This window comes from Falco peregrinus, chromosome 5 (genome assembly GCF_023634155.1).
Source record: "Falco peregrinus isolate bFalPer1 chromosome 5, bFalPer1.pri, whole genome shotgun sequence".
NCBI lineage: Eukaryota > Metazoa > Chordata > Aves > Falconiformes > Falconidae > Falco > Falco peregrinus.
The window spans coordinates 15,018,638-15,045,028 of NC_073725.1; the positions used below are offsets into that span (position 1 = coordinate 15,018,638).

Below are 26,391 nucleotides of genomic sequence, written 5' to 3' on the forward strand. Positions count from 1 at the left end.
TATAAAACAATGAGAAGCTTAGGAATGGGAAATCTCAGCCTCACTGCCAAAAGATTAAATTGCTTTGTTCTGATCTCATTTTAACAGATGGTAAAAATAATACTGCAGCTTGACCAATCTATTTCCACAGAAAAAGGTTTTAAACAAGTTGGAGCTCGTGAGATTAAAAGTTTATAAACGAGCTTGGGTAGCAAGACAAAACACATGAATCATCCAGTTCTCGCTAGTGGTCTTGCTGGGAGACTCTCTCTTTCAAGCACAACTGAACAACTCCCTCCACTATACAAATGTTTGGTTTGCCCACTTAAGAATGTTTTCAGTAGGACAAGAAGTATCAGCACTGCTACGAGTACTAGCAACACCAGAAGCAAGTCTTGAGCTGTAAGGAGAAGCAGATGCTTTAACAAGATCAGCTCTCGCAAAAACATGATTTGGTCAGGTCCGAGATGCTTTCCACAGACAGACAGCTTGGATTCTAAGCGAACTCTGCTGACCAGTTCCCCGAGCAAGAGCAGAGGTGAGCAATACAACCCTTACCAGCCATTCCAATAGGAAAACCCACACAAATTCCACTCTTTAGTGAAAAAAGCTTTAAAAGCTACTGTCTAATTAACTGTTGCTATTACGTGTTGCATGAATGCAACCTCAGCTCTGAAGTGGTTCCCTATCTGTAAAAGCAAGTCCAAATCCTACCTGTCTTAGAATACACCTTCACTGAATTATTCCAAGGAATACTTTTACTTGATGTAAAGAATAAATAAAAATATGGTATTATTTGCTCTGCCTTAAAACTGCAGGCTATCCATTCAACCTGGGCACTACCTTTACTTCCTGTGTCTCAACCTGTGTTTCAGACCTGCTATCTGTCTTGAAATAAAACATACATGGCTTTTTTGCAGCTACAAAGCAGCTCCAAAAGCCAGGCCCCTTCTTCTCAAGGTGAGTACAATCTGACATATAATGACCAGGAGTAATACTCGCATAAAATTTGAACATCTAAATATTTTCCTTAAACATTCCATACCCAATACTTTGAGATAGGTTGAGGTGTTCAGCTGTATCTCATGGGCTTGCTTAGGTACTTTACTAAACCAAGTTCATAGAACAGTTAACCATGATTATTTTCATTTAGGGGAAGCCATAAACCTTTACATAATTCTACAAATGTGGGAAATAATTATGCTATCAGATAAACAAAAGCACAACATCTGTTCCCTCTTAGCATTAACTACCACTGCAAAATAAACAGAACAAAGACAATACTGTGTCAAAATAAGCAGGACTATGTAGACCTCTTAGCACGTTTCCAACATGGATAGCTTGGTTTATTCTTTCAGCAAAGGCTGTTGAAGGTGGTCAGAGCTAAACACCTATTTCAGCAGATTGACCTCTTACAGTGAGGAGTCTAGTTTTGAACCAAAAAGTGCCTTTCCTCTCCACAAAATCCTTTGCAATTCTCCATCTATTTATAACACAATCTTCTCGACAATTAATGTACACTAACCTGGATAGTAAACTTTTTTGCCATCAGTCTTGTATACAACCATTGTAATGAACTCCCGATTGTGTGCAAAGTCATCCTATAAAAAATACAAATCAAGTAGAGTTGTACACTTCTGGATTGCACCTAATGCTTAATCAGAATCAAGTACACATTCTATCATCCCTTTTGATGACCATATGGTATGATCTAATATTTGTATTTATTGAGATACCCGACCCAATTCTTTTTAAAATACCTGAAGTAAATAAAGTGCCACTAATTTAACTTAAAACAATTCAAACACCAGGATCCAAATTTACTTGAGGACCTTTGGTGGAATACAATCCACTTACCTACAAACAACATTGTTGAAATAGAACCAGAGTAAAAATTGAGCTATGTGGTACCTGCTGAATTTAAAATTTATACATATACACAATCATACATACCTGAACTTGAAAACATAAGCAGTAGTATACTAATAACAGAAAGTCATATAGAAAGATTTACAGAAGATACTGCAGAACTCTTATTAACGGAAAAAGAAGGCGGCACCTTATCTGTGATGTGCCTGCTGAGCAGAACCCAGACGGCAGCACCACCCTGTGGGCACTGGACCTCTAGCTTGTACTGCGGGTTGTTAGCCAGGCTGTAGGCATCCTTCACAGGGCCTTGCTTTGCATCCCAAGTGCTAAAAGGAACACAGATGTTACTAGACAGGTAAGATACTAATCCGCACTTTGAAAACTAACTCCAAATCCCACGTATATACGGAGCTATCTCTTATCAGTACGAAGGTACTGAAGGCTGATTTTCTACTGGAATCTACAGTGATTACATATCATAATCATGTCAGAAGCATTATCTTACAATTTTGATTTATAAATAAAATCATTACAACACAGGCACAATAATAAAAAATGCTAAATACAAACAGCTTGGCTGTTTGGTGTGGTGACCACAACAACACAATGCACAGAAAAAGCCGAACCATTCAAGGAGCCTGGCCTACCCAATTATAGTCATGACTGCATACACCAATATGAAGTGAAAAACACCTACGCTTCTGGAACTCTAGAAATCCATACATAAGCTATGATTAGCTTCAAAACCTCGCCAAATTTTTTTCTTCCAGTTTTTTACTGAGGTAATTTTAATTTTAAAATTTGATCTCTTCCATGATTGGAAGGGTGCCTGCATGAAGTGATAAAAGATCTTTGAAGTACCCTATTGCAAAATCTGCCTGCTACCTCATGAACTGTCCAGACAAGGAAAATACAGCATGGGAAAAAAAAAAAAAAAAAAAAAAGTGCCAATGACTGAACGCAAAGCATGGCACGCTGGAAACAGAAGTGGATAAAGCTATTTGTAAGTCCCATTGACTTTCCCACACAGCGCATGTGTGGAAGGCTGTATTATAAACTAAGCTTCAAATCATCATCATTACTACTCCACTTTTTACAGTGGTTGCCACTGCGCTAGGCATTTCCCTACACAGAGGTATGGCAATCACTAATAATATAAAGAGAGACCAGTAGATGAGCTTTGAGATTAGCATACACCTTACCTCATCTTGCTACATCACCACAGAATTTGAACACAAAGATAGAATGAACCTTTACTGATTAGCTCAGCAGTTGCACTATGGATGAAGGAGCTTATGCAGAGCTTACCTTACCTCCGCAGAAACAGTAGCAAAGTGCACTATAGCAGAGTAGAAAAACAAAGAAACCCTTGCTTTCCAGAACTGATATACACACTTATCCACAAACTGAGTGACAAAAAGACTGAATGTGATGGATACTACGTAGGAGACAGGTATCATGTTTGGGGCGGGGGAGAAAAAAAGAAAAAAACCCCAACAGGCAAGGAAGATTACTTGCAATAACTGCAACTGATAAAAAATGGAATTAGTTTAAGCTACTCTGACATCAGTGAACACACCCTAAAAAGGCAAAAAACACTACACAAACAACTTGCAGCTTCAACTGGCCAGGGAAATAAACTCCAAATAAAAACTAGGTCACTCACGTACTGTCTGGTCACTGCTTAAAGATAGATTGCACAAAAATTTGATTTCTGTTCCGATAGATGTGGGACTGAGGTCAGAATCTGGTTACACAACCTCAGGTCTGCAGCAACATCACAAATGTCACTGGAGTGTCAACAGCATTACAGAAGCAGTCAGAAACAAAGCCTGGGCTGAGAATTTTGAAGTATAAAGTCAGGCTCAAGTGAGCATTGTTTGGAGTTCAACCTCTTCAGCTGTAACTAGGAAGAACAGAAGGAAGGAAACACCACATCAGAACATTTAGTGAGATATGGACACAAAGTTTTATCTCTTGGACCAACCTGTGAATACACGTAGATTCTTTAAAAAGACTTGGGTTCCAACTCAGATAAATAACATCATAGTACTGGCACAGGTCCTCCCAGGCAATCCAGAAGATGCCTAAAAAGAAATGCTGTTACTGTTTCCTTACCAGACACCTTGATTTTACTTGTTTTTCAAAAGTCTCTTTCCAGGCAAATGATACAGCTTATATAAACAAACCTTTCTATAAAACTTAGTAGTAATGTCTGCATTGCCCAAATTTCTAAATTGAAACTTAACCCCTAAAACAAGTTAAACAAAGAAAACAAGTTCTCTGCTCATCATCAAGGGCTCTCTGAAACTGTCAGAACACTTTTCATTCTTAAGCACTAAACAGGAGGTATGAAAGAATCTGTTGTATTAAAAGAGATGTCACTAGGGGATTCTGACCTGCCTTCCCCTTTCCTAGGCTTCTGAATTTTTATTTTTTTTTAAATAAAATATATAGTCAAACAGGTTTCCCCAATTCAGTAACCTACTTCAGCAGTCATCCAGCAGAATTAAGTATTCAGTCAACATGTGAGTACGTTTGAATGTATCTCTAAGATACTTCATCCAACACCTACATAACTTGCTCTGGCACCCAGAATCTGCTTCATCTTTACAACATTTTCATGCATTTATTCTAATTCTCCATAGCTCCCTTAGTTGCAGCTCCAGCCAACAACAATGCCTGCAAGGTGACAGATTCCTGAACGAAATGAACTCTCAAAAGGTAACAGCCTTGTAATTTAAGTCTCTGACACAGGCAGTTGCATATCTTGCAGCACTAAGAAGAATAATAACGCAGTCAGTCATAACAGCTACACACCTAAAGACCAGAGTGTAAATCCAGTCAGAAGAAAAAACTCCCTTAAAATTACTAACCTAATTTTATGCAAATTTTAACTACTAGGTGTTACAGATACAAATGCCTTACTAAATGAATCTGTAAATAAATAACAAGCTAATCTCTTGTAACTGTCACAAAGCCAGGACTGCTATTCTTATGCTTAAATCAAGTTTTCCCTATGCATTTGTACGAGACTTATCAACAAATGGTATATTTTAATGGCTTTGGATGCATATTGTTGTCAAAATAGTGTCACTGAACAGAAGGGCTTCCTCACAGATACACACAGGCAGTAACTGGGCATCACTCCAAGTGGTTTCTCTGGACAGTGACATAGTAGTACCACCACTGTCTCAAAGGCTATCTCAGTCTGCTCTTACAGCCAGAAACAGAGTGTGCGTAAAGATTTGTTTACAGATACACTAATGTAATGCAAGGGGAAAAACCCCACTTACCTCAAACACAGGCAAGACTAATTTAAATACTGATTACAGTAAGCATACTGACACATATTTGCAAACGTTGGAGGAAAACTCTCACAAAAACTCTATTCCTGTATTAAAAGGCAGCATTACACGGCCTGTTGTAAGAATGTTATCTTTGCACAGAACTCCCCCATGCCCAGATACTGCAATAGCAACGCTTAGGCAAGGAGGTAATTTCTTGTCAATGAATTTGAGATACATTAAACAGTCCAGATTACTGAAGCTCCAGACAAACCTGAAGTAACAGATTTAAATACACAAGCATTTTCAAAATTTTTGGGATATTTAGTTTTTAGTATTTGCTTTACTCTCCCTCCCCTTGGGCTTAAGTGTTTTTTTCCACCTTCCTGCAGGGATACACCACAAAGACCTATATTATCTGAAAAGATAGTATTTTTTTTTTAAACCTTATTACCATTGTCTATTTTCTGAGCTGTTCTTGGATCAAAGTTCAAGTATTTTTGTAAATCTGGGGTCCAATTCCTTGTGTCATTTTCACTGTATCGTCCCTTCCAACGTAAGTGGCTCCAGGGATTTTTCAGCTGAAGAAATCTAAGTCCCTAAAGAAATACAAAATAAAATTGCTGGATTCATCTTGTCAAGCTATTTTTTTGTATTTTTATTAACAAGGAATATGAAACAATAGCTCAAGAAAATACAGCACCATTAAGCTTTCTGGAATCATCCAATGCAGCTCAAGACAAAATATTATATTAGCCATTAGAGCAAAAAAATAGGTAGCTACCCATCGCAACAGGTTTCAAACAAGCATCTGAAAACATCTTCAGTTTTCCTTGATACCTTATATTCTCTTATATCCAAGACGGCATATGCATGGGTTGGAACCAAACCCCATTTTTCTCCTTCCTCTTCAGACATCACCCCTGTTGCTGTTGTGATAAGGACATCTCCCTTGTGAAATCTGTTCAAAAAGAGGCGAGACATAGCTTAATGAACATCTTGCAAGCTGCAAACTAATATTTGCCAGACACTGTAATATATGTTTTTACACTGCCTATTAGCATGACCCTGCTTTATAAAAACCAGAATACGGGGTTTTTGTCAGCTGAAATCACTCCTGAAAAAAGCTTGAGATAAATACTGAAAGAGAATAGTTCCACTAAGTATAGGCTTTAAGTGAAAAATTATTATTCTCATATAATTCTGTAATTTCATATTTTTTGTAAATAAAAATCAGCATTTATGAGCCCGAATTTCAATTTCTGTCACTTTTTAAAGACACTCATCATAGACTTTCAGCTGAACATAAATGTGGTTTCATCAACAGTTAGCCAACCACTGTCTATACCAAATTAAACAGCTCTGTCACACCCCCAGGATTCTGAAGAAGCTTCCCAAAATGTGAATAATGAGAAGCTCACACTTCTACAGATGTTAACACTAAAGTTGTTTGCCCCCCAGCATAGGCCTTACAGGGTCTGACTTGTCAACTCAAAACAGAGTTCTGCGATTGTTCCAAATTGCAATTGTTGATTTTGCAACAATTATTGTTAAAACACACTAGCGTGTTTCCCAGCCCATGCTTAAATCCAAGAACATACTCAGCATCCCTAGACAGTTTCCAGAGTCACCGGACTATGCATCAACACATTTTCAGTCTAGCACAGGTGAACAATAGTGAAGCTATAACTGCTAGATCTCATCCTAATTGGAGTCACACCTCCAAAACTGCAACACTGGAACATTTGAAAAAGTTGTTGAGAGAACTAAGAGCTCCTAACCAACCGAAAAAGCATTGCAGAAAGAGTCATGCTCTTTTACCATGAATGCAGATGTTTCAGTCAACAGAATATCCCCCTTCAACAGAATATCCCCTCTTCTACGCACAAATGCATAGGAAACTGGTTGCACAAAACTGTTTAGAAAGAAATCAAAGTACTTGCTAGGTGACATGTATGAGTTACGACTATCTCTCACCATAACTAGAATTGCTATGGTAGGTCTGAAGATCAGTATTGCAGTTTTGATACACTCTTGCTGCTCTTCCAGGAGTTTTACTAATGGAGCATAATAATCAAGATCTTGTGATATAATCAGAAATACTGTATTTTTATCTGCTTGCTAAGGGAAGCAGATCAATGCCAAAGTTCTGGGAAACTGTGTGGGAACATAGAGCACATTTCCTTTTACTTTACAAACATATTGAACTTGTATTTTAGTTCCAGGCTGCTCTTCCCTGACTCTTCATTTTATTTTCTTCATCAAGAAATGGACTTTTTTTTTTTTCTTAATAGGTAAAGAAGCCAAATCACCTCAAACAAAATTCCACAATGTTTTACTCTTTTGTTCTATCAAAGCCACTGATTCCTCAATTTTTCTCCTTCCAGAAGGCATATGGAAGTTTGATAAAGCACAATTTGTAGTAGTACCAAAATGCTATAGAAAAATTGGTGTTGACTGTACTACTTTTACAGTGGTAACACAGCTATTACACAGCAAGCATTTTAATTACTTAGGAAAGAAGAATGCTTACCTCTGATAAAGCATTCTGAAAGTACTATCTTTATTGAAAGCTTGATTGTCAGAGTGCATAGCAATTCTTTCAGGTATCCAACCAGTCAGTGCATGGAGATCAATATTCTGAAATGCAAGGATTCAAAAGAAATCAGAATAGAAAATCCATCTATAAGCATATGATGTCTGTACACAAATTATAAGAGTGCCTTGAAAGAAATTAAGCATATGCAAGCTACACTACAGCTCTGTACATAAAAGGCTCAAGATACAGACTATATTAAATAAACACACAAAACCTTCTTTGATTAGCTCAGGGCAAAATTTCTAAATAGCCTCTTAAAGCTGGAAAGCGAACTGATGAAACAAACTGGAATTTCAGAGCAATGGAAGCATAAGTGATCAGTTGCGTTCAATTCTATGATGTGCTCTATTTCATTGACTCAGACTTTTAAAGCATAGTCTCAGAAGCACTCAGAAGCAAGAACCTTGCTATTATATATGCATTTTAAATAATTAAAGTTTTACTCCTAAGGCTCAGGGTTTGGGTTTTTTATTCTTTTTTGGTAAAGCTGACACTGACACGTATTCGCATAGAGCTACTTTAATCTCCACATTTCATCTCCTTGAAAAATTGCTTATTCCCTTTTCTTTTCCTTTGTACTCCTCAAAGCAAAAGCAGAGACTTATAAATGCTTGAAGTGTCAATAACCAGCACTGGTTGGTAGGAACTTGAGGAATTAGAAGTACAACACAGCCAGTAAGTAACCCTGATTATACAAGGAAGATGTAATACAGTTGAAAGCAGGGGGAGCAGGAAGGGTGGAGATTGTCACAAGTCAAGCTGTTTTTCCAGATAGCAAGTTAAAGGATGAAAATGGGGAAAAAAACCCACAGGTATTCTCACCAGCTTCTGTCCTCCAAAACAAAGCAGTCCAACACAGACATGAACATACGTAAAAACTTATGCTATATTTACCCCTCATAAAGGCACATTTCTTTCCATAACCCTTTTCAAAAGGCGATGATTACCTAGTATACCCTCCAAGAAGGTGATTAGCAAGACATCAACTAGAATGCAAACAGTACTAGGACATAAAAGATATTTTAAAATAATACTTTAAAGAATTAGAAATTTAAACCAGAAATGCTTCCTAAGTAATGAATGAAAGTTATGCAGGCTACTCATTTCAGTAAACTGTCCCCCTCTGAAAGAACAACTTGCTTGTCAGTTTAGGTGCAGCATAATGACTGTTTCTTTAGTAACCACATTACAGGAATTCAACACTCATTTACATGAGTGGAACAAACTTGCACAGATCAGAGTGCTTGCTCCCTCTATACACATGTACTAAATGACCAACCTGTTCCTTTCCTAGCTGACTCCCCTACCTAATGAGGAAAAACTGCCCTATTTCCCCAAGCAATTCACTTCGATTTCACTAGAAGGAAAATTATTTGACCCAAGATTATCTAAGCAGAATTTCTGCCTTTTAGAAATAATCTAGTACTTACGGAATTCGATCCAGGAAAATCATATCCTCCCATGACTTTCATGTAAGCCTTTTCTATTAGTGATACCCACAATTCATTCTTATTGTTAGAGTAAGAGCAGAGAAGTTCCCCACTATGATCAACAGGTAACTGGTCATCTATGATTACCTGTATGAAATAAACAAATGAAAGATCATCATAAAGCTAATAAAGTATTTTGGAAACATTTGAAAAATAAACCCAACTCTCATTAACGTACAGCTTCCCAGACACAGCCAGACCTGACCATTGCTCTCATGTATGAACACCCCTATTAATCCTGCAGTGGTTTGCCCAAGTGAACAAGAAATTCTGTTGCCAGCTCGTACTTGCACTGGGCACTGGTCTACTGGGGTGACCTATGATCACCTGCCTCACTTTCCCCTACATAAAATGGGGATGATACTACCAGACTCTTGGAAATTGTCTAATACCTATTATAAAAGGTAGCCACAGAAGAGTTCAGTGTAATTACCAGCATAGAAAGTAAAGCCTAGCCTAACAATATCCCTCACCTAATCAGGAAACAGCATGGACTGTGCTTGTAGCCTGCAGAAAAATAGTGTTATTTATCTATACGGAAACAAACTATGTGCCACAGGACTTTCATAGTCTCTAGCTCCAGATTTAAATTTCTTCTCTCTGGAAAGTGAAAACAACCCAAAGCAGCATTTGTGACAGTATTAGTATTTCTTCTTTAAATTAAGTAGAATATATTTGACATTATTACGGATTGTTACTGCAGTTATTTGTAGTGGTCTGAAACAGCTCCCCAAAACAAATGTTTCAGCTTCACACTGGCATTAGTCTGTTACCAATACAGGCTACCAACACAGGATTTGACCAGAAGATGTGCTAGCTGGGTACAAATTAATAATCCTTTTCATAGAAGAGCAAACGGCCATTCATTCTAACAAAAGGCAGCCACTGGGAAGTATTTTGGAAAGAGTATTAAGAGCAAGGTGAGCACATAAATTATGCTTCCCCTGAAACATTCAGATTCTGGAATTTTGCAGCTCAAGGACTTCCCGACCTAGAGGTTATGTCTTAGCAATTTATAGCCTGAGGAAAATAAGCATTTTCCTCTGACTCCCCCACCCCCATGAATATGACCACTCAACTTTCAAACGCACATAAGCATTCAACAGTCACTGTGATCTGCAATAATCAGTGTTACAGTTAAATACTATATGAAGAAATACATTATTTTATGCCCTTACTTACTGCACTGAAAAGAAAATGCAATTGCTTGTGAGTTTACAAAGTTTACTATGAATCTTCAGGAACCTCCTCTCTTACTAAAAAAACGTGGTCATTTGAGTTATTCCTCTGCAGTCATTCCCTGTCTACCCTCTTCCTGGATGTCCCCCTCTGTACTTTTTTAGTTCTGTAACTTCCCTTCTAAGATGGACTGGAAAAGTAGATTACTTGTACACCCTGTTCACAAATATGGGATGCATAATTTTGTTCCTGTATGGTTTTCATAGTTTTTTTAAGCAATATAAGGATTTTAAAACAAATTTGATGTGAATAAGGCTGTTTTCATGAATGTCTGTAGAAGAAATACCTGCATTCTGTTACATACTTCACAACCAAAATGAATCTCAAAAGGTTTAACAATAAAAAACGCTTTCCAACAAAACATATCTTAAGTGTTTGCTATGTAAGCATAGCTTCACAGTGAAGCAGACCAAGCCTTTAAAACGTGACTTAAACAGAAACGGGATTAGGTCTCCCCAACACCATTTACCTTTCTAGGTACACCATTGATATGAAGCTTCACCATGTATTTGCCACATGGGTTATATTCCGGTTCTCCTTTCTTATTCTGAGGGTAAATGATACTGTTAAAAAAAAAAAAAAAAAAGGAAATTGTGACAAATGGCTTGGCTGTACATACACTGATAACAATAAAAGTGGGATTAACATAGTCTGTTTCTAGAATTTACACTGAACATAAATATGGAATCTTTAGTGAAAGAGCAGCTCAAAGTCAATAAAAATGACAATGATGTTTAGATAGGTTTTCTTTTTCAGGCTTCACTCTTGCTCCAGTTCTCTCCTTAATACAGTAACAAAAAGAACATAAGTAACCTAATTGTTTCTCCAATAGCAGTAAGACAAGCAAATTTATCTTACTACTAAACAAATGGTATTTACTTTTGTATACCTGTAGTATATTTACATATATTTATTATTATTATATTACAGATACTTACATATCTGTAGTAGAAATACAGTATTTGCCTGAATGACAAGTCAAACATTTGAAGAAGACAGTCCAGAACTCATGGCTCTTGAAAAGAATATAAGTTCAGTTCTATTGAGCATAGGTTAAAACAAAAAAAATCCAGGAACGACATTCACACACCTGTCTGGCAATAGCCTCCTGGCAGTCTGCCAAACCCATGCCAAATTTATTACAGGACCCCAGCTGAGCTGAACAGAGTTAGTGTTGTTAACATTAATTCTACAATTAGATGCAAGAGGGACCACCTGTTCCACAGCAGTTGGCACAGCAAAGGAGGAAAATAAATCTAAAAAGCATTATGTGTAAAATTTCTATTAAGAACCAAACTAAACCTTTCAAATTACTTATTACTCCTCAAAGCACATCTGAAGTTAAGACTCCAGTGCTTGTATACATATCTATGTAAAGTTGGCTTCCCTCTCAGAAGTGCTGAAGCCACATCAGCCCCAAGGAGATGAAGGTGAAACAAATGATAGCTTTTACTATGTCCGAATGTCACAGAACATACTGCAAAAGCTTGGCAGTATTAGGTCTGAAAAGATCTTAGAAACAGCTACTTACCTGGTGATCAATTTTTTGTTATATCTTCTTTCATATGCTGCACTGATAGCTAGTGATGCCACGAAAGAACAATCTGACACTATTGTCTATGAAGAAAAGAAAACCAGTGAGGACGTGCACTAATAGATACCGAAAGACAAAGGGGGTGTGTAAAGAGGAAGTAAAATCATCAGTCAGCAATTCCCTTCAAAAGGGAAAGATCTCAATGCAGAAGCAAAGTAACTACTAGAAAGGCAGGAAATATCTCCTTGCACAACATCAAGCCCCTACAAAGCCAGCTGGAGTTACAATTATTAACGACAATGAGAGGCAAGTGCAGGTACTTCAGCATTCACTCACACTTCCTCCTTCCTCCCCAAAACACTGTGTAATATAAACCATATCCAATAGCATAATCAACTGTTGATTTTGGAATAGCTTGGGCCACCTGCAATTTAACACTAAGCAAGACATTTCCAGTATTGTTAATGGGTCATTCTGCCTCCAGTCAAGTAAAAATTTTGAAGTCTTGCTCATTATTTTTTACATGCAGTAAATCAAGTGAACAAATTGCTGCAGAGTACACCTTGCTGTTTTTCATACTAACCTTACCGCTATTTCTGGAAAACAAGATTTTCAACTGGAATTCAGATTCTGATTCTCCTACTGCTAACACACCTCTCTACTCTCATGGCTAGAAAATGCAAGGAAATCTGAAGTGATACTTTTTATTCATTTAATCTCATAAAAACCAAGGAAAGCACTCTCACATTTGGAGATTCCTTTTTGAACAATGAGGTCCCCTGCAAGAAACTGCTAGCAGCACACATTTCTCTTCAGGAACAATTTACCTGCTTTATGCTGAAACTTGATACAGTATAAATCATCGTAGGGTTATTTGTTATATCATCTGGTCGCACCCACTTGGCAAACATAGCTTTCTGTTTGGGGGATAACGGTAACTTCCCGTATTTATCACTAGATTTAAGAGAGAAAAAAAAGTAGAAATAAATCAATAGCAGTTTAGAAAAGTATGTCCACTCCTACATATGTTTGATTGATGGTGCAAAATTACATGGCTTTGTATACAGAGTTGTAAAACAATTTCAAAGAACACTACTGCTAAGTTTGTGATTTTTAGGGAAAAAAATAAAAACATTAAAAACATGAAATAAAACCCAAGGGCTTCCTTCATACAGGACTGAACAGGAGAATGGAATTTGATGAAGGCATCTACACCAGCAAAAACTCAAATTCTTCACTTTATTTCAATATGAACTAGTAATAAAATGTCTCTTCAGTTCTGAAAATATCAAGGCTTGTCTTGCTAGCCTTTAGCAGAAAACTGGAAAACACCCACAAAACCCAAGCCATCAAACAACAAAACCCCAAGTGTCTTTGACTTTTATGACTATGCAATCTTAACATATTGCTCATAAATGAAGGTCTAGCCGTTACATATACCTCTTCCTCAGAACAGAGGAAATGTCTATTGCCTTCATTTTACAGGTTAACTGAGGCAGAGGGAGCTAAACTCATTAGCATGTAGTAGAATCAGGAACTGGACAGAACTTGCCAGCCCAGCACAATACTCCAAAAAGCCAAATCTAATGATGTCCTTATAGGCCTGAAGAAAACTGCAAAAGCACTGCAGAACAGAATCAGCTTACATCAAAGTTTTAAAATCTGACTGGAAGAAGGAAATGGTAGTATTAAATATCTCTGGCTGAATTATGTTTAAAAACCCACTTAAACAACTTTAAACCCTGAAGAAGAAAATATAGAAATACCAAATATGGCAATGCTTTAGAAATAAAACCAAACATAAACTTCAGTAATTGAATCACACTTACGAAAATGGCATAGGGAAGGCAAAACGTTCCCTCAGATCAACACTCATAAAAGGTACATATTCAATGCCATTAATTTTTGAAGTTTTCCTGCAAGTCATAAAAACATAGTTACAAACCTATCCATCATCTTTCAAAGAATAAGTTCCAGAAGGTAACAACAAAATTGTTTTTAACAACTAACAAGACACAGTGCTTCTGGAAACAAGATGAGTACCTCTTGAAAATGAAACGACCACTGTATTTATTTGGGTTTAAAATGTGCAGAACTTGATGGCTCAGTCACTAATCCTGCAAGTACATACCTGTGGACAAGCTACCATACCAGGACAGAAATGATTATCATCCACAAACCTCTTCATAGTTCTAGAAGTCACATTTAAAAACTACATTTGTCTAAACAGAATTTAAGTCACTTAAGACTCTCATTAAAGAGTCTTAGGATAAGTTGACAGCAATTAACAATTAGCAAGGCTTAGATTTAAACTAACTGGGGCAGTATTTTGGAACACTGTCAAACAACAAAAATACTGCAAGTGTTAATGAGGACACTTAACTAAAGAGAAACGAGAATTTTATTTAAATGCAAATGTAATTTAGGTTTCAAACAAGGAGTTAACTGAAAAAGGTACATGAAATACTTTTAAATCAAGTTATGATTAAAGATATGAAACAACTTGAGGTTCTCTTGCAAGACTGAGCCAACAACAAAAAAACCAAAATCAACCAAAAATCCCAAACCATCCACAAAACCAGAAACATCCACTGTACAGGCAATAGCAGAGGAAAAAAAGTAAATAAGGTAATTCTCATTGCTTTGCAGCTTTTCCAACACGTGTACATTTCTATCTTCATGACCATATCCTCAGTCCCTTTAAGTCCCCTAAAATTAACAGGCAGACTAAGTGTTTGATGATAAAATCCTGGGCAGTGGGCAGTGTTGAGCACCACCTCTATCATAATCTTTTTTATTGCATGAGGAGGAAGAGGAAGGTTAAAACATCTATCAGGCAATGCTTTTTTTTTTTTTAAGACATATTTGATAGTTTTCAAAATTCACAATTTAGGCTAAAAGTTTTATGAATTATTTGTAGTTCATTCCACCTATAATAAAATCAAAGCAAAAGGAACTGGATACAACAGAAGTCACAGTTCTACACTGCAGTCCTTCACAGTCACGTACAATCCTACAGTCATTCACTACAATGAATTATAACTGCACGATCTACAAAACCATCTTTGTACCTTGGCTGCTCAGAGCCAGGTCTTTCATGAACTCTATCATATAGGTTATATATAACATAATAATAAGGCTATGAAAAATAATCCTGGCAGTGAGTTACAAGGAAGTGTGTTCTAAACACAGACTAGAAAGCATGATCTGTGAATAAAAGCCACTAATCGCGTACACAGAGAACATAATTTATTAATGTGTAGGTAAAACTAGCAATGGCTTTTGTAAGAGAGAGTTTTCCAGCCCTCTGTTTCTACATCTCATGCTTCAGCTGTTTCAATCTACTGTGTAAGATGCACAAAGGATGTGAGCACAAATGGTAACATTTTGAAAAAACTAGTCTTCAACCCACCTGAGTACTTCAATCTCCTGCACGGTGTATCTCTGACCATGAGATTCACTAGCTTGTACTGCTCTGATTGTCTGTGGTTTATCATTTAAAGAAAAATCAGGTCCCAGTGGAAAGAAGGTTCTGACTGGCTGATTTGGTTTAGCTGCAGTTGACTTCTCCTTCTGCGATGACTTTGACACAGATTCCTTCAGTGCCTCTGCTCTAAAGCAAATAAAAATGCATTTCATTTACAACAATGATAAAAATATAGTTATGGTTCAACTATTGGTTTACACAGTTCATGTTTCCACATATATTAAATGGAATGAACAAATACCCAAGATGACCAACACCTCTTTTCCTAGGAAAAAAAAAATTCTTATGCCAGTATTCCTTTATTTTTCCTGCTCTAAAATCAATTAAAATATAGCATTTCCAACTCATATATAAGCTACTTCTGGCAGAACTCATTAGATTTTTGTTGCCTTTACATTATGCTAATAAGAGAATTTGTGTAAGTGTCGATTAAGTGTCTGGAACCTCAGAACAAGACCACTGAAACACAGAAAGAGAAAACTGATTTGTGTCCTCTCACACCTTCAGGATTTAATTTGTCTAGCCACTACAATAGCAGTAAAAACCCACCAGCATTCTCACAGCCCAGCATTTCAACTGCTTGAAGACTGTGTATTCATTCAGGAGCCATATTTTGTTGTTGTGCATTAAGTTGCTAGATAGGCACACACATGCAAAATATGGGTTGGTTTGTTGTGGCTTTTTTGAACACAGGGAGAAAAGTGCTGAAAAACAGCTTTCTGAAACTTAGCCCAACACAGTCTTTTATTCACCATCATACAGCTGATTAAAAAAAGAGTTACGCTGAACTTACCATTGTGTAACTTGTTTCAGATAATGACTCCACTCCACTAGATCTACCTATAAAATTAGATTACTACTGTCAATTATTAGCCAGTTTCCAACCTGTCTTCCTTATGAAGGGACTCTGACATCCTGACTTCATGCTGGCCTGAACTCAGTGTTGTTATAGAAACCAAAAACTGTAGTTGAAATCTCTGAAGACTGAAGTAGTGCATTGGTACTAACAAATACACAGTCCTTTCCTATTTCTGCATGTCCAAGATTCCCAGAAGGCTGGCATAACAGCTGCTACATTCAGCAGTATAGCAGCTGGCAGCTGTTTCCAAGGAGAACTCTACAGGAGCTAGGTCTACCCAGAATCCATATTCTTTGCAGTACAGAACAGACATGCTAGATTGAGAATCAATTCAGAGAGCGCACTTAGACCTGACAAGTACATCTGCTAACATTAACCATACTCACCTATCCAGTGCTTGTCGAGCCAACTGTTTCAGCTTTGACTGGAGGCCTGCTTCTGAAGTTTCAGTAGCCTTAAATGCAAAACAAAAGAAAAAGCTACACATCAAGTAAACCTGCAGTTTTAATGTAACTGTAGAATTTGACAAACTGAGCTTAAATTACACAAACAGCAACTAGCTTTTTTTTCAATTCTCTTTTGAAATGAAGAAATGTTTGGGTTTTTTAAACCTCAGCATAAAAAAACATACTAAGTAAGTGAGTATCATTTTGCTGTGGTAGTGAATGTTCATATAACAGAAACAGTATCTAAAATTCTTCAGCATGGAAAACACTGTATATACAAAAAATCTGCCAGAAAAATTATCCATATTAAAGAACTATGGGCAGAAAGATGACAAAACCAAATTTATATATACTAATGAGCTTAGATGTGTTCCAATTCTTTTCCCCAAACAAGTAAAAAATAATCACTGTAAGGAAAAAAAATTTGTGAATATTTACACTTTCATAAAATACAAACAAACAAGACTGCTTGCAAGTTAAAAAAAAATTTTTTTTGCACATTTAAGGCATAAAATAATCTAAGACAGGGCACAAAAAAAGGTAACCATATTGCTAACATCTGCTCCCAGTTGGGAGGTCAACTATGACAGTTTATGCTTTTGTTTTTCTTACAGATGAAGCATGCTACTGCAACTAAATAACCTTCAAGAACCACAACACGAGGTGCAGCTTCTCCTGTGACACCTACAAGCAGGTTTCAGGTTCTAGCTCTGTACCTTGACCAGTTCTCCGAGGTCGGCTAGGTCAACTGGGGAAACAAAAAGGCAAGCTACATACGGTCCCAAGAAACAGAACTAGAAACACCCTCTATTTTCATTTTATTTGTAAATACAAATTACACTTTTGAGTTCCTGGTAGAAAAGACTTGACAGTTGTATGAAAGTAAGTAGTGGAGATGGAACACCAGCACACTCATCTAAGAGTCAGCTATAGAAGAGGAGGAACGGCTGTTCCGAGTACTTCAAGGGTAAGGAAGAAACAAATCTCTCCACATGAATATATTGAGGAGAAAGAAGTAAAGCTTCAAGATAGAAGAGTTCCTTCAATCTTCTTTCACCCTGGAAAGAAGAAGGTACTTTTCGATCACCCCAAAGGACAAAGCCTACAGGCCTCTCAACAAAATAATATGCTACTCAAGATTAAAAGAAACTTCAGCAGTATCTGTACCTAATGAAACGCCTGATAAAAGCAGTTGTTAATATGAAATAATTCCTGAGTAATTTCAATATACATAAGTAATATTTGCATGCACGGACACAACAGAAAGAGAAACACACCAGAGAAAACACTGTATACTGTCACATTAAGTTTTAGGTAAGAGACTGAGAATGTTCTGCTCCAACAGCTCAAGTGGAAAAACTAGAGCAATTCTGCTAACTCTTGATCTGGTTACACTGTATTGCCAGGGTTTTTTAACTTACAAAATAAAAACCCAACCAGTCTACAGAATTTAGAGATTTCACTGTACCATGTAGCAAAAGCAACATACCCCTCCCAACAACCCACATATATTTACATTATAAAAAGGGAAAAGAGGGGACAAAGAAAAACAGACTTGGTGGAGTTACATTATGATGGTGAGCTCTTCCTGTAATAAGTTAGTTAAGGCAACTGGACTTAAGGGGGAAAAAAGCAGTACCTGTAATTATATTCTCCAGCATTTATGTAATGGCCAATTCATTCTTACCATTGATTTCAGTGTGAACTGAATTCACTCATAATAACCTTCATCTTAGGCACTGAGTAATCAAGTAGTATTTTTACTAGTTTTAGCATCAGTAGACCATTACATTTTCAGAAAGTTTTACAAAGATTTTCCTTTAACTGCTTCCCTTAATGTACTCAGAAAGTGATACAGCTGACACATTGGAAGTTATCTTCAGTTTTAACTGTGTTTAATTTCTGTTTTAATGTTGCATTCGCTCCAGTGCAAAAATTAACATGAAAGAAGTTCCAGAACATTTCTGTTTTTTAGTATAACCCAATTGAGGAAAAAACATATAAATCACAAGTCCCCTCAAATTTACAGTGTTGAATAGCAACATAACAAAGACAGGAAGAAAGACTAAAAAAAAAAGTGAAAAAAAGATTTTAAAATAGTTTTTAGAAATACAGGTACTCCATTTTTAAGCCAGCCTTTAAGGGTCAGTCACTCGTGTAAATGGAAGAATTTCTTACCATCACATAATTCTACCAAGTTAACCTGTAGCTTAACATACTGTTTTCAAACAGAGTTCCACCGCTTCTGTGTACAACTCTATAGCTTCTTCTGCATTGCCTTTATCATCTTCATCAAAAGCCTGTGTAACTAGGAAGTGAGCACGCTCCAAGTCCAACTGTTGTTTTGACTTCAGAGGGTCTGTGTTCTGTGGCTGAACTAAATGAAAAAGAAAGTATTTAGCTTTCTACAGCAGCAGACACGTAAAAACATCCTTAACACGCTACTGAAACACCAGCAGTTCTAATCAGAGAGGTAATATCTACTTCTTGGCTGGAAACCAAAATGTTTCTAAACTTTGCCAAAAACATCGTTGCAAGGACAATAAAATACCACCCCCAATCCCAGGCCACAAAGCAGAGGTACACTCTCAGGGTATTTCACATGCCAAATAATGTAAATAAAGTCTCTTTCATACTACACTAACAAAGATGTTTAATTATGTAAAATTTTGCATCACCTGTGAAAACACACCACCTACGGTAAAATACAAGTTCCTCAGGTGCCTATGTCATTTAAAACCTTTATTAATGACCTGAAGGAAAAGATGGACTGCACCTTCATAAAGGTTGCAGACCCCACCAAACCAATCCACTCAAGGACACAGACATGCTAAAGCAATGGGCTGACAGGAACCTCAGGGAATTCAAACAGGATAAATGCTACACCTGGTGTCTAGGACAAACACCCCACAGGGTACAGCTCTGTGAAGGACCTGGGAGTCCTGGTGGATGGCAAGTTGCCCGTGGGCTAGCAGTGTGCCCTGTGGCCAAGAAGGCCAGTGGGATCCTGGGGTGCATCAGTAGGAGCATAGCCAGCAGGTCGAGGGAGGGGATCCTCCCCCTCTGCTCTATCCTGGTGAGGCCCCATCTGGAGTGCTGTGTCCAGTTCTGGGCTCCCCAGTTCAAGAGAGACAGGGAACTACTGGAGAGGGTCCAGCGGAGGCTACAAAGAGGATGAGGGGACTGGAGCATCTCCCCAATGAGGGAAGTCTGAGGGAGCTGGGCCTGTTCAGCCTGGAGAAGAGAGGACTGACAGGGGATCCTACTGATGCATACAAATATCTTAGGGGTGAGTAACAAGAGGAGGGGGCCAGGCTCTTTTCAGTGGTGCCCAGTGATAGGACAAGGGCCGATGGGCACAAACTGTAATGTGGGAAGTTCCATCTGAATGTAAGGAAAAAACTTCTTTACCTTGAGGGTAAGAGAGCCCTGGCACAGGCTGCCCAGAGAAGTTTTGGAGTCTCCTCTGGAGGCATTCAAAACCTGCCTGGATGTGACACTGTGCAGTCTGATCCAGGTGAATCTGCTTTAGCAGGGAGCTGGAATAGATGATCTCCAGAGGTCCCTTCCAACCCTGACCATTCTGTGATTCTGAGAGCCAGTGGCTATGAATGGAAACAGGGGAGAATCCAACTAGATATATTTAAAAACCCAACCAACACTAGAAAGACAACTGCACCCAGAGGCACTGGGGAATTTCTGTCCTCATGTGTTCTCAGGACCTGACCAACCTGGTCCAAAAATGAGCGTCCACCCTGCTTTGAGCAGGGGAGTTGTCTATAGACATACCAAAGTCCCTTTCTGGCCAAATGATTCTATGATTCTAACTGAGAATTGCAGGTGTGCAAAAATTTGAGATTTTGGTCTAAGCACAAACACTAAAACCAGATCAAACAAGGAAATCCTAATGAAAGCAAAAAGCTCTTTTGCTCTCTCAAAAGTTAGTAATTCTACATAAGTATCCACTTGCTTCAAATCTACCATGCAGCTGAGGCTTTGATGCAAGTTTTGATTTGTCCCCGATCAATTTTTGTTGCTATATTTAATTACTTTCTCAGGTTTTCTCTGCAGATGTGGTTCCCAAGAATATTTAAAAGAAAAGAATATCCACACCCAAGTCCTCAGAAAGTAAGTCTCTGCTTTATTTCTGATGTATCAGAATTCAAAGCACTGATGTGCTCATTGTATATGTGGTCGTTCACAAAGGACAAGAAAATTAGAATAATGAAACCCAAAGCAAACATCACTGATACATATTTCACAGCACCGAAAGGTTTTCCACTCAATTAATTTAAGCAGATGTTTAATTAGAAAGCTCCTTACCCACCTGCTGAATGGAGAGCTTGAACTCTCTCCAAGTACTCATTTATTTTTTCTTGAATATTTTCCAAGTTGGACCCTGCCATCCCAGCATAAATCAAGGCTTGTGCAGCTTCCTGCAGGGAGAAGATTTTGAGACAAAGTTAATGTTCGTTGCCTAGAAAATTACTTTCCATAAACAGATGGCCTACAGCAGCCGTGAGCTGCATGAAAGCAAGCAAGCCCCTACATCTGCAAAAAGACACAGTGGCTCCAAGGAAATTCTGCTGTGAAGAGTAAGTTCAAAGTTATAAATGAGACCATGTTCAATTTCTCAAACATGAGAGAACGTATAAGACTAAAAAAAACCACCACACTTTCAGAGGTTCCACAAGGCCAGATCTTAGGCCTGCCTGTATCATATGCATGGAATTAGGAGATTTTAAGTAAATTTTTTCAAACATGCACTGAAATCAGTGAAGTAGAGCTTACAAGCCACAAACTGCCTTTTATTTTTAAAGTTGTGGATTTAAGGTTAGAAAAATAAATAAGCTGCTCACAAGCTATTTGCATTTAATCTAATAATAATGAAAGTAAACCAATATAAAAGCTTTTCAAAATCAAATGCATCAAGTTTTGGTTTAGAAAGTCTCTTCTTTCAGTATGACTCACATAAAGCTATCAAATCTGGAAAGTCTGCAAATTTAAAGTTTCCTAGCTCCTCAAGCTTTGGTTTTTTTAAATGTTTTTGGGCACACAAAACACTAGATATTGATGAAAGTCTACTTCCAGGACAGAGCGTAGGCCTTCAGGTCAGAATCACAGTATGTTATCTGCATCAAGGCTTTTTCCATACTGCACAAATCTATTAAGAAAAAATCCCTTCAGCTGCATAAGCTGTCTATCCATTCACTAAATTTATGAAAAATATGTAAGGTTCAGCAGGGCTGCAACAAACAGAGTTAATACAGTCTCAGAAGCATATGGAGAACTGAAATTTGTCACTCTCAAAAATGAGGATAAAAACCTTATTTTGTCCTCATTATTGGCACAAAAAAACCCACCAAAAAACCCACGCTTTTGTGACAGTGCTCCTCTTCCCAGCAGCAATGGAAGAGAGGAGGCAAATCACTTAGCAGGCTGAGTATATAGGAAGAAGAACAGTAACTAGAGAGCTGCTCCACAAAGATGGTGCTCAGAGGGGCTGCTCTGCATAGGGTAAGGACATGGCCATAAAGCACACAAATTACCCTCTGGCTATGACTTTTGTCAAATTTAGCACTTTTCTACCATACATACCTGCCTAGTTTGCCCGAGCTAAAAACGTGTCCTGATACAGCCTGCACTTGTTATTACAATAAGTTTTCACTGACGTGCATCACAGAACCAATTACTACATACTCCCTGTCAACATCCATCACCATATCACATCACATAAGGCATCCACAGCAAGAGAAAGGCAAACAGAAATATTGTTCCATTTAGATATATAGCAATTAACTACCATTAAGATCTAGCATCCTTTTTACTGTTTTCTGTGAGGGGAAAAAAAAAGCACACTACAGATAACTGCTCAAAGGATGCATGTATCTGTCTGTGACATACCACAACTACAGACTGACGAAACAGGTGCTGTATCGTAACAGTAAGTTGTCTACATATGATGTAAAGAACAAATGTGGATTTCCAAACCAGTGCTGCAAACCCAACGTATAATTGACACTGTCTCTGTGATTTCAAGCACAACTGTTTTGCCTGGTTTTAAGATGTAAACATAAATGAAAACAGTCTTTCATAAATTAAGCCTCTAAAGGACTGAAGCAGTTGGCCAACTGTCTGCAGAGCCAGCACATCAACTGTTTCCAGTGACAAGATGAATATGCAATTCAGAGTTAGTATTTATGATCTCTTCAATGCCACTACTATTATTTGGCATGAGTAGTGTGCCACAGTCACACTAAGCTAACCACTCATCATGAGTTTGCAAGTCGTTAACTGCTGGTCAACAGCCAAACTAAACAAGTCTTCAGGTGCCCAAATGTTTCTGACATTTCTGTAGAGCACCATTAGCAAGTTACCCTAAGCTGGTTCACACGCAGCCCTCCAACAGGGATCTATCAAAGTTACACAAAGCTGAAAGCAAACAGCACTTGCTAGCCATAGGAGCTCCACTCAGACAGGTCCATCTGGTCTTTACCAGCAACAAACTGTAGCATTTCCCAGGCTTCATCCTTTAGGACCAGTTCTTGCAGAATCCATTTCAGTACCTGAGCTTTTCCACATGCTTAGTAATTGTACCTGTGGGCTCTGAACTGCTTAGAGCAGTTGATAAAAGTTGCTGACAGGCCAGAGCTTATTATCTGCACTGTCCAAACAAAATGCATGAAGTACCCTCAAAATACTAGATGATATTTTGTAACTACTCTTGTTTAATCTAACATGGACAGTGATTCTTCAGGCAACATCCGGAAAGTCAAACCTATCTGGGCTAAATCATACACAAAGAATTCTGCTTTAATGGTATCTGCTGAGTTTGCTCGCATTCCTCCTGATCACAACTCCTGAAGACCAACACTGTCACATATAATCTGACAGAAGAATCAATACCTATTCTTGGATTGCCAAGAGTCACCTGTGTGAATACCAAAAGTCTTAGCTGCTGTTGTGATTCAACATTTTCCTAACACGTAACAGTGCCTATAATTCTGCTTCTCTGTGGCCTAGCTTTTGCATACAGAAAACATTGTCTAGATTATATTCTTTGTCACATGTAGCTTGAAGTGCACCAAGACAGCCAGGGATGCATTTTTGCACTTAGGAAGAGTATCACCCACATGCAACAAGTGAAAGATTTTTCCATACACCATACAAAAGCATACAAGAGTGATTATTTGCACAAAAAGATGGTTTTCTTCTGAAGAGCACTTTATAATTTCTTCCAGGTATACTGAGAAACGTGCAATAAAGAAGTACTGCACCTAGCTAGCAGACCATGTAGACACACTGTTGCTGACAAACACAGAGCTTATCAGCATTAACTTTTGCATTATATGCTTTATGTATACAAACTTAGCTCACCCTACATTAACAATCAGGTTAAAAAAAAAAAAAAATACTCCTCATCATGTCCTTTCACATTTAGATGCATAGGCAACCATGACAGCACTATGCTTTTTACACATATCAAAGACATCTAGTACTCATCAACTAAAAGGCTAACTACAGATCTCTTTAGCAAGTTAATGGAAGCTAATTACTTCAACAGAATAACGGAATACATGGAAAGAATACTGCACCAAGGAAAAGCATAGGCATCAAAGAAATCCCTCCACTGCAAGTCAGAAGTAAAGCTAGCGGGATATGGAACTTTAACCTAACTTTGCAAAACATAAATCCAACAAAATGAGAAAACTTACACAGGTGAAAAATGCATAATGCTTGCACAGAAGCCACTAAATAGCAGTAGTAAGTCTATAGATGTTGAGCAAGACACTGAACCGACTTAATCACACCAACCTGAAGCTGTATTGATATAATAAGATCAGATCCCTAATAGAAAGCATATTCACATGTGTTTAAAAACATGTTACTGGTAGCGTGCTATGTAAAGCTAGCTTACTGCTGAGCATCCCGAATTTCACCACATACTTCTCCACTTAGTTGATGACTGATTATACAACTGAGTTGTTTCCAGCTGCACACTCAAGAGCTGCAGTGTGCCCACTTGCAGTTCCGCCAAAAGCTCCGCGCTTACATTTCCAACATAAAGCTGAACAGTCTTTCGGCCCGGCGGGGGTAGGGGAGAGGGCAGGAACGAAGGCGGGGAACCAGCGGGGCAGGGCAGGGCGTTTATAGCCAGGTTACGACGAAGCTTCCCGGTAAGCACCGAAGTGGTGCTTCCAGCTGCTGCAAGAAGTGCCCATACCCACTTCTCAAGCACGGCAGCTGCACCGCTACCCCTAAAGCCCGTCAGGAAACAGCAGCGCACGGGCAGTGCTTGTTCCCACCTAAAAATAAAACGTAGGGAAAAGGCATTTCGCAACCTGCCCTGAAGGACGCTGCTCCTCCGGAGACGGACAAACTTTCGAGGCGCCCGCCCGGCCTCCCACTTTCTTCTCGGCTGGAACCGGCATGTCTTCCCGAAGACCAGGCAGCGGTGTCGGCTCCGGGGCGCACCCGCCAGGGGAGGGCAGCGGCTGAGGCGGCGCTGACCAGGGGCACCTCTCCCCGCCGGCTGGGCAAGGCCGGGCCAGGCCGGGCCGAGACGGGCCGCAGCAGGCCACCCCTCCCTCCCCCGGCCCTCCGGGGGCTGAGGAGAGGATCGCAAACCTACCGGTAGCTCGAAGGTCTCAGGGCGACCCGCGGCGCGGGGGAAGGGGACGCCGGCGCCCTGAGTGAGGCAGCCGCTGCCGGCCCCCCCGTACCTTGTAGTAGAAGACCGCTTCCTGGTAGCGCCCACTCTGGTCCCGCTGCACCGCCAGCTGCGCGAACTTCACCGCGTCCAGCTCCAGCGTGGTGGCATCCATGGCCGGCTCCCTCCCAGTGCCACCACCGACGGTGGCCGCCCCCACTCAAGCCCGCTCCGGCTCCCCACCAGCCCGACCGCTTCCTCCGCCTTCCCGGCCCAGCCACGGCCACTGGCCCCGCCCTCATCGTAAACGCGTTCTCCTCTGGCCACACCCACCTGCCCCGACCGCAGCTGCCCCGGCCCCGAGGCCGGCCGCGCCCCGCCCCGAGCCGCGGGGGCGCAGTGCGCATGCGCCCTGGGCGTTGTTTTGGGTTGTGTAGGTTGGTTTTTTCGAGGCGTGGGTGGGCGGCCCCCTGCCGGGCGCGGGCGGCCGTGGCGTTCTGCGTGCTCGGGCACGCTTGGGAGGGCGGGGCTCCTCGGGTTTGCCGAGTGCGCGCGCGCGTGTAGCGCGAGGCGCGGTGGGGAGGGGGCGGTGCCGTGCCGTGCCCGTGGCGCGTACTTGGTTGTCTGCGGCGGCTGAGGGGAGGGCGAGCGAGGGGCTCAGAGCCGCCATCCTGCCGCTCCCTCAGGCGCTGGGCAGGTGAGCCGCACCGCTGGGTGGATAGCGGCGGCCCAGTGGTGTTAGTGCTGTATTTTAAAACAGAGTGGGGCTTTGATTTTCTTTCTCTACATCCTTTTTAATAGAGGTATTTAAGATACTTAGTAGTTTCTTCGAAGCCCTAAGCTGTAGAGGTGGGTGGTTTGGTCCTTGTTCATAATTAACGTTTTGCTCTTGAGGCAAGTTTGTCTAGTCTTAAAGAGAGAATTTTTGGTATGTACTTGTATGTCATACAAG

At 39.5% G+C, this 26,391-nt stretch overlaps 1 protein-coding gene across 3 annotated transcripts in view; it reads right to left on the bottom strand.

Annotated features, from left to right (window-relative positions):
* The window catches only part of CAPN7 (calpain 7), a 35,709-nt gene extending 9,975 nt beyond the window's left edge, over positions 1-25,734 (bottom strand). The window contains exons 1-16 of one of the 3 annotated variants that reach the window (XM_055805119.1): positions 25,513-25,732; positions 21,117-21,225; positions 19,009-19,166; positions 16,730-16,797; positions 15,410-15,610; positions 13,827-13,913; positions 12,825-12,951; positions 11,995-12,080; positions 10,933-11,026; positions 9,165-9,311; positions 7,669-7,775; positions 5,976-6,096; positions 5,590-5,734; positions 3,836-3,935; positions 2,039-2,174; positions 1,505-1,580 (exon numbers count right to left, since the gene is read on the bottom strand). In XM_055805119.1, the coding sequence (XP_055661094.1) occupies positions 1,505-1,580; positions 2,039-2,174; positions 3,836-3,935; positions 5,590-5,734; positions 5,976-6,096; positions 7,669-7,775; positions 9,165-9,311; positions 10,933-11,026; positions 11,995-12,080; positions 12,825-12,951; positions 13,827-13,913; positions 15,410-15,610; positions 16,730-16,797; positions 19,009-19,166; positions 21,117-21,225; positions 25,513-25,614 (1,864 nt within the window). In that variant the 5' untranslated portion in view covers positions 25,615-25,732. Of the gene's footprint in view, positions 1-1,504; positions 1,581-2,038; positions 2,175-3,835; positions 3,936-5,589; positions 5,735-5,975; positions 6,097-7,668; positions 7,776-9,164; positions 9,312-10,932; positions 11,027-11,994; positions 12,081-12,824; positions 12,952-13,826; positions 13,914-15,409; positions 15,611-16,729; positions 16,798-18,967; positions 19,167-21,116; positions 21,226-25,512 lie in introns of those variants that run through there. The other 2 variants (XM_055805120.1, XM_013303099.3) reach the window with 2 other exon arrangements.
* Between the last annotated feature and the right edge of the window lie 657 nt (positions 25,735-26,391).